This window comes from Podarcis erhardii (genome assembly GCF_964252035.2).
Source record: "Podarcis erhardii genome assembly, chromosome: 3".
NCBI classification, from domain to species: Eukaryota; Metazoa; Chordata; class Lepidosauria; order Squamata; family Lacertidae; genus Podarcis; species Podarcis erhardii.
In genome coordinates, this window is record NC_138507.1 from 30165797 (window position 1) to 30176873 (window position 11077).

Consider the following 11077-nt stretch of genomic DNA (forward strand, 5'->3'; position numbering starts at 1 on the left):
TGTATTCCTAGCTCAAGGCAAGATCATTCTCCTTTGGCAGCATAGAATGCAACTGAATCTCAGCTTATCACAAGTTATATCTTCATCAGAATCTAGTGGAAAAGTTGTACTCCACACTACAGATAAGGAATCTTTCAACTCTTTGCCACAAAAAATAAACTTCCCTCTACATGTTGAAAACTAAGTATCAGAGAGAAATAACCAGCTACTGTAGTTTCTTCCAAATTTGCTACTTGTTTTCAGGGTGGTGGTGTGGCTGTTTTGTATGCAACTAAGTTTTACTCAAAACAGATCCAGTGAAATTAACAGATCTATGTTACATCATATCTATTCATTTAAATGGGTGTACTCTATGACTAACACTGGATACAACCCATAGGTGCTGTTGAATGAATGACAGCTCCACAATTTTTATATTACAAGGCCAAAGACACTTTGAGACCAATTAAAGCATTTGTCTGGATATGTGAGGGTTTAAATCTGAACGCAGCCCTGTTTAGGGAAGCGTTTAATGTTTAACAGACTATTGTATTTTTAATATTTTGTTGAAAGCCGCCCAGAGTGGCTGGGGAAACCCAGCCAGATATACGGGGTATAAATTATTATTGTTGTTGTTAAATGTGTAGTGGAAATCTCACCTCAACTTTCCCAAGTGTGTAGGTTTCCTTTCAGACCTTTCTGTGTTTAGCATGAAGAGCTGAAGATTTCTATGGGATTTCAGTGAACATGCTTAGAAAACATCCCATAATCAGGAGCCCAGATAAGACAAACATGTTAATGTCTGAAGAGCAGCCTGTGCAATCAAGGATCCTTAGGGTGGGAGAGCACTTCTTTTTAAGCCTTCTCACATCTTGATAAAAATCTGAATACAGCTTTGTACAAAACAAAATCTGGCTGACAGAAATGCCTTTCATTCTAGCCCTATTTGAGCAATCTGCTCAGCTGCAAACCTACACACAACTAGGAAGAATGAGGGCAAGCCCACTTAAGGCCCTTGACTTATGGAGGTTAAAGGTATGATTTTGAAGCTTCCTTTACTCATGGAGGCCCCCTGTTTCAGACTCTTGCTCTACATGCATTGGAAGGAGACAGAGATGGCCTGGGGGAAGCAGAGCTTAACACACCCTTCCATGCTTCCATGTAAATTTAAACATGAGCAGAACACCCAAATAGCATGTGGACTACATGTAAATATAAGAGCCAAGTAGGACTTCTGTTATAGTGACACACCTGACGCTAGATGTGTAGCTTCTGGGCAACAATACATTGAAAAGCCAGAATTCTCTAACTCAGTCTTTCTATATATAGTCACCAGCTCTCACCTCAGGGAGCAACTGTCTCCAAGCAAATTTCCAAACGAGAAATGGTATTTGCCCAAGTTTCAGGAAGAGAACCATGTGTATTGCTTCCACAATGTTATGCTGTATTTACAACAGACACAAACTCTTAAAGTCGAATATGTGGTATTTCTCCATACAGCAGATTGCAACATGTGCAATCACCACATTGCAACTCCGTATTTTGCACTGGAAGGCTGTACACAGAGCACTCTCTCCTGCGGCATTAAACAGCTACTAATCCTGACGGGGAAAGTGGAAGCTACACTGGGGGACCTATGCCAACAACAGCCTCATCCACGACTGCTGCCTGTCTTGACTGAAGTTTGGATACTATGGAATTCTGAGCAGCACTATGATTATCAGGACAGCTTTGTAGCACAGACAGTATTTGGGTGGCCTGGGCAAGTCTTAGGTGGAACACCTGAGGATGGGAGAAGAGTAAGACATTGGGCCAATTAATTACTACCACTGTTTGCCTCAGCTTCAGAGAAAAGCCACCTGGATGCACTTCACCTGTGATGTTCTCTTCTCAAACAGTAGAATATCAGATTTCCATTTTTTCTATAGCCAGGATAGGTAGTAGAAGGGGAAGAGTGAACAGTCATCCTTCAACCTGTCTCCCATACAGCAGTATGAGAGATTCAGCCCCCAAAGTCCCTATTAGCAATAAACTTGGTGTTGCACTGAGTGTTGCTGTCTTTCTTGCCGCTATCCTGGCATTAAAGGATCGTGGCTAGTCAGTGGAGAGTGAGAAGAAGAGAAAAAATGCTTGTGCATTCTAGCTTTAAAAGCTCATAGTGAGGAGAAAATGAAGATTTATAGATATGGATCACTAGCCAATAGATTATTAGACCAAGCTTGTACACCAGTGGTTTTCAACCAGTGTGCCGTGTCATCCTGGGGTGCCTTGAATGGGCAGGGGTGCCGTGGGCAACACTGGCCTCTGTCCCTCTTTCCTTCTCTCCCTCCTCTGATGCCCTCTCATGTCTCTGCCTCCCAAAGGCTTATGTGGCTGTTTGTTGCAGCAGTCCTAGCTACAAGCTACCCAGGCGAATGGTGCCTCTGGGGCTGGCAAGAGAGGAGGCAGCTCTCACTGGGGTGGGGGGAGGCAGCTCAAGAGACCAGGGCAGTGGTGACCAGGGGAGAGGAGAGGAGGCTGAGGACACACTCCACTAGGGAGTGCGGGGCTGCCGGCTCTACAGGCAAGGGGTGACATAGCTTGGCTTCTGAGGCTTAGAGCATGTTTCCCCACAGGGGAGTCCCAGAAATAATGTAGTTGGTCAAGGGAGCCGTGGACTCAAAAAGGTTGAAAACCTCTGTTGTACACTATTGTCGCATTTGTTCTTAGCTAATCCTTAATCAAATCAATTCTATTCAGAGTGGCTTTTTATGAAAATGTCTACTTGCCTTACTCTCCGTCAGCTCAAGAGATTGTGACGGGACTATAGGCCCTTTACTCTCAAATCCATACGGATGAACCTTCAACAAAAGGTAAATGCACTTATTAGCTCCAATCTGCATACGAAAAAACTTTGTGTTACTAAACCTCACCTAATTTCTGTGGCACACGCTATGCAAATTTCCCACTCTATTGGCAACACCCTCAATTACTTTAATACATTCTTACTATTACCATCATTTGCATTAGCCCATGTTCTCCTTATATTTTATTTAACAAGTTACCTCTGCTCCGGCCATGAGAGGGAAAGGAAGAATTCCCACCTCTCAATGCAGCTGCATTCCATTCTCATAAGCACCAAGGGGCTTTCTGAACCCCAATCTAAGGCCTTGCATACCACTGATATTAAATGTAAATATTTGTAGATTCCCAAGTAATATAAAAATATGTCAGGAAGTTACCAATCACGATTTCTGTGAGTTTTGTTTGAGTGCCAAGTTTTATGAGCTGGGTCCTTCAATCTTCTCAACAGGAAGTACATGGAAGGCATATAGAAATTCACAGAGTGGACTTAGGCTTGCGCTCTTATTTCATAGACACCATGCTCTTGGGCATGTTACTCTCTCACCCTTGGCCTGTCTGCACAATAGGAGTAGGGATTCCTATTATCTTTCATAAAGAGATAACTTTTTTCTATTAAAAAAAATAATCAGATCCAGAATAGTATTTATTGAGTATCAGTTTGGGAATGCATTTCCCCATCTACCACAACAAATAATGCCTTTAGATCAAACCCTATCGTCAAGAGGAGGCATTGTGCAGCAGGTCAGACCTTGCATTAAATTCCCCTGGCACCAGGAGCATTTTGTGACTGGCACAGGTCTAACTGTGGCCCCGTGGAGATCGCCAAATGCCAGGTTGGTGACTGACATTTCCACCTGGCTAGCCCCTCCAGCTTTTTAAAGCAGGAAAGCAGAAGAGCTTATTTATTGCATTTATATCCCACCTTTTCCTCCAAGGAGCACATGATTAATCCCCCTCCTCAATAAATCCCTACAACAACCCTGTAAGGTAGGTTAAGAAGATGTGACTGACTCAAGGTCTCCCAGTGAGCTTCGTGACTGAGTGGGGATTTGAACCCTGATTTCCCAGGTCTTAGTCAGACACTTTAACCACTAATTGAAGCAATTAAATGCACAAATTGTCATCTCATCTGTCCTCCTAGTTGAACAACGTGGCCCAGGGAGAGAGGGAAAAATAGTGGAAGTGAACAGCTGGCTTCGCAAATGGTGTAAACAGGAACGGTTTGGATTCTTAGATCACGGACTGCAGTTTCTTGAAGATGGACTTCTGGCAAGCGATGGCTGCACCTCACAACGGTTGGGAGGAATGTTTTTGCCAAAAATCTCAGAAACCTCATCAGGAGGGCTTTAAACTGACTAATGTGGGGGAGGGAGACAGTGCTCCTGAAGGTAGGAGTCTATCAGTTGATGAAGATGATCATCCAAATGTCATAGACCAAATGGAGCAAACAGCACGCAGACCTAGTGGTGGGAGGAAAAAATCCTTAAATAAGAGACACGGGGGAATGATTAATGGACTTCAATGTCTGTACACTAATGCACAAAGCATGGGAAATAAACAAGATGAGCTTGAGCTCTTGGTACAGCAAACTAAATATGACATAACAGGCATCACTGAAACCTGGTGGGATAAGTCCCACGATTGGAATGTAATAATGGAGGGATACAATCTATTTCAGAGAAACAGACCAGACAAGAAAGGAGGAGGAGTGGCGTTATATGTCAGGGATGTGTATACCTGTGAGGAGATCCAAGATTTAGAACCTCAAAGCCAAAGTGAGAGCATTTGGGTCAAAATTAAGGGAGAGAAGAATAGCAGTGACCTCATTGTGGGAGTTTACTATAGATCCCCAAGCCAAACGGAGGACATAGATGATGCCTTCCTGGAACAGATGGCCAAGCATGCAAAAGGAAGGGAGATAGTAGTAATGGGGGACTTCAATTACCCGGATATTTGTTGGATGTCAAACTCAGCCAAGAGCATAAGGTCAAACAGATTCCTCACTGGCCTTGCAGACAACTTCCTTGTCCAGAAAGTGGGAGAAGCAACAAGAGGAACAGCCATTTTAGATCTGGTCCTAACCAATGTGGATGACCTGGTTAGTGGGGTAGAAGTGGAAGGATCATTAGGCGCAAGTGATCATGCTCTTCTGAAGTTTACTATACAGCGGAAAGGAGCAGCCAAGCATACTATGACTCAATTTCTTGACTTTAAGAAAGCCGACTTCATAAAACTTAGGGAAGTGCTGGGTGAGATCCCATGGACAGTAATACTAAAAGGAAAGGGAGTTCATGATGGCTGGGAGTTTGTTAAGAGGGAGATAGTAAAAGCACAACTTCAGGCAATACCAATGAGACGGAAACATGGAAGTTGCCTAAAGAAGCCAGGGTGGCTATCTAAAGAACTTTTAACTGAGTTAAGATTAAAAAAGGATGTGTACAAAAAATGGAAAAGGGGGGAAACCACCAAAGAGGAATTCAAACAAATAGCCAGCACGTGTAGACACAAAGTCAGAAAAGCTAAAGCACAGAATGAACTCAGGCTTGCTAGAGAGGTTAAAAGCAACAAAAAAGGCTTTTATGGGTATGTTCGTAGCAAAAGGAAGAACAAAGAAACAGTGGGGTCACTCAGAGGAGAAGATGGTGAAATGCAAACAGGGGACACAGAAAGGGCTGAACTCCTCAATGCCTTCTTTGCCTCAGTCTTCTCCGATAAAGAAAACAATGCCCAACCTGAAGAATTTGGAGCAAATGATTCAGCAGAGGAAACACAGCCCAGAATAACTAAGGAGATAGTACAAGAATACTTGGCTAGTCTAGATGTATTCAAGTCTCCAGGGCCAGATGAACTGCATCCAAGAGTATTAAAAGAACTGGCAGGTGTGATCTCAGAACCACTGGCAGTCATCGTTGAGAATTCCTGGAGAACAGGCGAAGTTCCGGCAGACTGAAGGAGGGCAAATGTTGTCCCTATTTTCAAAAAGGGGAAAAGAGAGGACCCAAATAATTACCGCCCAGTCAGTCTGACATCAATACCAGGGAAGATTCTGGAGCAGATCATGAAGCAAACAGTTTGTGAGCACCTAGAAAGGAATGCTGTGATCACCAATAGTCAGCATGGATTTCTGAAAAATAAGTCATGTCAGACTAACCTGATCTCGTTTTTTGACAGAATTACAAGCCTGGTAGATGAAGGGAACGCAGTGGATGTAGCCTACCTTGATTTCAGCAAGGCATTTGACAAGGTGCCCCATGATATTCTTGTAAAGAAGCTGGTAAAATGCGGTCTTGACTATGCTACCACTCAGTGGATTTGTAACTGGCTGACTGACCGAACCCAAAGGGTGCTCATCAATGGTTCCTCTTCATCCTGGAGAAGAGTGACTAGTGGGGTGCCACAGGGTTCTGTCTTGGGCCCGGTCTTATTCAACATCTTTATCAACGACTTGGATGATGGACTCAAGGGCATCCTGATCAAATTTGCAGATGACACCAAACTGGGAGGGGTGGCTAACACCCCAGAGGACAGGATCACACTTCAAAACGACCTTGACAGATTTGAATACTGGGCCAAACAAACAAGATGAATTTTAACAGGGAGAAATGTAAAGTATTGCACTTGGGCAAAAAAAAAATGAGAGGCACAAATACAAGATGGGTGACACCTGGCTTGAGAGCAGTACATGTGAAAAGGATCTAGGAGTCTTGGTTGACCACAAACTTGACATGAGCCAACAGTGTGACGCGGCAGCTAAAAAAGCCAATGCAATTCTGGGCTGCATCAATAGGAGTATAGGATCTAGATCAAGGGAAGTAATAGTGCCACTGTATTCTGCTCTGGTCAGACCTCACCTGGAGTACTGTGTCCAGTTCTGGGCACCACAGTTCAAGAAGGACACTGACAAACTGGAACGTGTCCAGAGGAGGGCAACCAAAATGGTTAAAGGCCTGGAAACGATGCCTTATGAGGAACGGCTAAGGAAGCTGGGCATGTTTAGCCTGGAAAAGAGGAGGTTAAGGGGTGATATGATAGCCATGTTCAAATATAGAAAAGGATGTCACATAGAGGAGGGAGAAAGGTTGTTTTCTGCTGCTCCAGAGAAGCGGACACGGAGCAATGGTTCCAAACTACAAGAAAGAAGATTCCACCTAAACATTAGGAAGAACTTCCTGACAGTAAGAGCTGTTCGACAGTGGAATTTGCTGCCAAGGAGTGTGGTGGAGTCTCCTTCTTTGGAGGTCTTTAAGCAGAGGCTTGACAACCATATGTCAGGAGTGCTCTGATGGTGTTTCCTGCTTGGCAGGGGGTTGGACTCGATGGCCCTGTGGTCTCTTCCAACTCTATGATTCGATGATACACTACACTGGCTTCCTAGAGTACTTCTGCTATGGGGTAGCTATATTAAATTAATGTTAGAGAAGGATCTGAAATATTTTCCTTGAAGCTTGAATTTGTTTTCTTCTGGATTGTTTTTTAGATGTTTTAATGTGTTGTAAACCGCTTTGAGTTTTTTCCTTTAAAATATAAGAGTATAGTAATGAAATTGATAACAATAATGGCGATAAACGTCACTGCAAAAAAGGTGCCTAGACTGCCCATGGCAACTAGAACAAGACTTCTTTCCCCTTATACTTAGCCAAAGTGCAATAAAAAACTTAGAAAGGTATGAACTTCGTTAGGATCAAGAGGGCGGTATACCGTAACATCTTGTGTGGCACTGACTATAAAAATTCCTATAAAAGGGGGTTACAACTCTTGTACAAGTCTTTGCTTTTCCTGAGTATTACAGTTTATATTGAGAATTAATACACCTTGAAAATGCAACCTCTCCACACAAATAGCACAGTTGGGAGTTTATTCATTTGCTAAATACGTCAAAGTCTAAACCATAGATATCAACAAACAATGCCATACACAGAAAAAGGCTATACTGACAAATTACATATAATAAAAGGAAACAAACAACCATTCTTTCTACTACTAGAGTTACTAGATGAAAACTGACACAGGTGCAGATGAAAAGCAGCTATACATGTACAAACAAATGGCAATTTATAAATGTACATGTATGAAGAAAGTTTACTTGAAATGACTTACTTTGATTATATAAGGTCCTACTCATACAACAATCCAACAGTTAACAACAGTAAAAGATTGAATTGCTGAGGAGGGAAGGAAGAGTCATCCCAAAATTAAGTATTTATTTGAAATTTATGTTATCTACTCTCATAACTGCTTCTGCTTCTGTAGCCAGAAGGCTCACTAAATGAAGAGGAAAATAAGCACATGGAGACTGGATGCTGAGAAGCAGCATTCTTTGCTGAACACAAGCATAGCCTACTGAAACATTCTGCAATACTTTTCAAGTGTCATGAATACCATCAGTACACCCTGAAGTGGTCTGTAACAAGCATAGATCCCTACTGCCTCCGGCATAGACAGACACACACACAGTTTAGTCAGTTCCTGTACTTTGGCCAAGCAGGACTGAGTCATTTTTGCAAATGACTCCAGCTGCTTCTCCCTGCCCCCCCCAAAAAAAAATGTCTGCAGAGAAAAACTCTTGGAACAGAAACAAAAATCCCATTCCTCTTTCTCCAAGAGGAGGGATAAAGTATGTAATATCCCAAAAGCTATTTTCTTATATAGGGAACTTGCTTATTGTACCGCTCACACCACATGTTTAGAAATGGAAAAATCTCAGACCTATATTTCTTCCTTAATGGGCTTTCCAATGGAAATGAAAGGGTTTTGTTTTTTGCAAAAACATAAGGCTAAAGAGAAATGCTTATGTTTATGTAGCTAATGAAGTTAATAGCTCCTACTAAACAACCTTCCCAAAATAGATATTCCCAAAGTACGTCCATAATTTTTTGAGTACTCTGCACAGTGCTTGGAAGCGGAATGTCAACAATGGTTTCCCATTAACGAAGTTTATTGGAAAGCCAAAGACAAAGGGATCAAAGATGACACTGACATGAAACATGGACTAACATCTCAACACAGGCAGATTTACACCAAACTATTTGCAAATCATTGAATGAAACATCCAACATGAAAGTTTAGAATCAAAGTGAACCCCTGCATCCCTAACCAACACTGAGAAGCAAGCTCAGCTGCGACTTCACCCTCCAAATAAATACATTCAGGAATGATGTGAGAATCATTCCTAACCACACCAGACTGAGTAAACAAAAAGTTACTCTGCGACACATAAACGTTTCTCTCCCCACAACCCTTGCCTGCACCCTCAATGGCATGTTTCTTCTTTATTTCTCTCCCACCCATCCCCCTTCCCAGCTTTCTAAGGTGGGGGGGAAAGAGCTTTCATCAGGCCAAACTGAACGCGACTGCCAGCACCCTTCCCCGCCTTCACTCCTCCCTGAAGAAGAAAAGAATGTTCATTAGAACTGCACCGTCCATCCAATCAAGTATCTCAACCAAAAATCCCTCACTGCCGCTAGATTTTGGGGTGTGTGGAGAGGGGCGGGAGGAAGAGGACAGAGACAGCGATTATTAACCCTTGCTTTATCTAAACAGGACCCTTTCCCAGGCCAGCCCGTAGCGAAAAAGCTGTGCCTCTTTACATCCTCTCTCCCCCACCCAACTCTTCCCTTCCAAAGCAAAAGTGGGATCCAGGCTCCCATACACCCAAGGCGGCTAGCCTCTTTCTTCAGTCACTTAAAACGCGGGGGTCGAACTCAAGGCACCCCCACCCAATAAAATCCTCTCCTTTCCCCCCCCCCAAACAACAACAACCCAACCCACAAGTTTCTCTCCCATCCCTGCCCTTCCCTCCAATATGAAGCTACCCCTCCAAAACCTCGCATCTCTTTCTCCCGCCGGCGAACTCACCAACAAACTTTCCACATTGACTGGAGACCTGGGGTCCCGGATCATGGACTCCAGCTTCCTCTGGCGCCCCGAGATCCCTCCTCCGGATTCGGGCGGCGGCGGCGGCGGCGAAGCGGACATTTTCACCGCTTGTTGCTGGTGGTTCATTCTCCCGCTCCCCGAGGGTCCCTCGTTGCCGCCGCCTTCTTTCTCCTCTCCCTCCCCGGGCGCTTAGGGAAGCCCGGCGACGGCTGTCCGGCAGCGGGAAGAGAGGGCGGCGGCGGCAGCAGCAGCAAGCGAGGAGCGCCTTCCGCCGCCAGCGCCGCCGGTAGGTATCTGCTTCGGGGCCTAAGGAGCGGCCCAAGGGGACCCGGCGGGGCCGCTCAGTCCCGGCCCGCTCCGGCCAGGCCTGCCTGCCTCAGGAGCAAGAGAGAGCGGGGCGCCCGCGGCCACCCTCGCCCTCCTCCACCAGCACCGCCGCCGCCTCCTCGTCGTCCCCCGATTGGGGCGGGCGCTGCCGCCGCCGCTGCTCCACCCGCCCGCTTGGCGTCCCCCGCCGCCACCTCCGCTTCCCAGGCATGAACGGCCCGCCGAGGGGGGAAGGTGGGCGGCGGAGGGGAGGGGAGGGCCGGTTCCCGCGGGAAACTGCCGCCGCCTCCCTCGCCCCCCGACTAGGCGGGAAAACCAGTCACGGCCGGGCCCCCCACGCCGCCTCGGCCATTTTGCACCAGGTCAATACCCGACGGGGAGAAGGCGAGAGGAGGGAGGGTAGGAGGGAAAGAGGGAAGCCAGCAGCGGAGGAGCGAGCCCGGCTTCCTCCCCCCTCCTCCTCCGTTGGAGGGAGGGAGGGAGGGCTAGGCCCGCCTCGCTGGGATCGGGCTCCTCTCTTTCTCTCCGCTTCTGTCACTCAAGGGGTCCCTTTCCAAGTTCCTGCCCCTTCACTGGAGCCACCGCGCCACCATTTCCCTCCTTCCCCCGCTCCCGCCTCAGGGAACTTATTCCTATCGCTGCTCCGGCTATGGCCTCCTCGTTACCCACAAGCCTCCGCTCCTCGCCCGAGCCCCGCTCGCAGGCAGGCAGGCAGGCAGGCAGGCGAGCGAACGAGGGAGGCGAGGAAATGGCCAGGAGGGGTTTCCCACCCACCCTTCTCCTCCTCCTCCCTCGCCCTTCGCATAGCTGGGCAGCCAGTCACCGGCTCTAACTATGGACTTTTTACCTCAGGCGGGGAAATGGGGTGGGGGTGGGGGGGGGTCGGTTGGCGGCGAGGGAGGGAGGGAGGGGGCGGGAGAAATCTGAGGGGCTGCTGACGCGCATCTTGCCCCTGCCGCGCAAAGCGGGCTGGGGATGCGCGCCCGTCTGAGGCGCAGGCATGGGTGGGTGGGGGGGAGGAAGCAGCAAACGTGCCCTCAGGCGATCCGAA

At 46.5% G+C, this 11077-nt stretch overlaps 1 protein-coding gene across 9 annotated transcripts in view; it reads right to left on the reverse strand.

Moving 5' to 3' along the window:
- The window catches only part of ROCK2 (Rho associated coiled-coil containing protein kinase 2), a 73904-nt gene extending 63939 nt beyond the window's left edge, over window positions 1–9965 (reverse strand). For 6 of the 9 annotated variants that reach the window (XM_081856767.1, XM_081856761.1, XM_081856766.1 and 3 more), the window contains exons 1-2: window positions 9679–9965; window positions 2748–2819 (exon numbers count right to left, since the gene is read on the reverse strand). In XM_081856767.1, coding sequence (XP_081712893.1) covers window positions 2748–2819; window positions 9679–9825 — 219 coding nt within the window. In that variant the 5' untranslated portion in view covers window positions 9826–9965. The remainder of the gene's footprint in view (window positions 1–2747; window positions 2820–9678) is intronic. The other 3 variants (XM_081856763.1, XM_081856768.1, XM_081856762.1) reach the window with 1 other exon arrangement.
- Between the last annotated feature and the right edge of the window lie 1112 nt (window positions 9966–11077).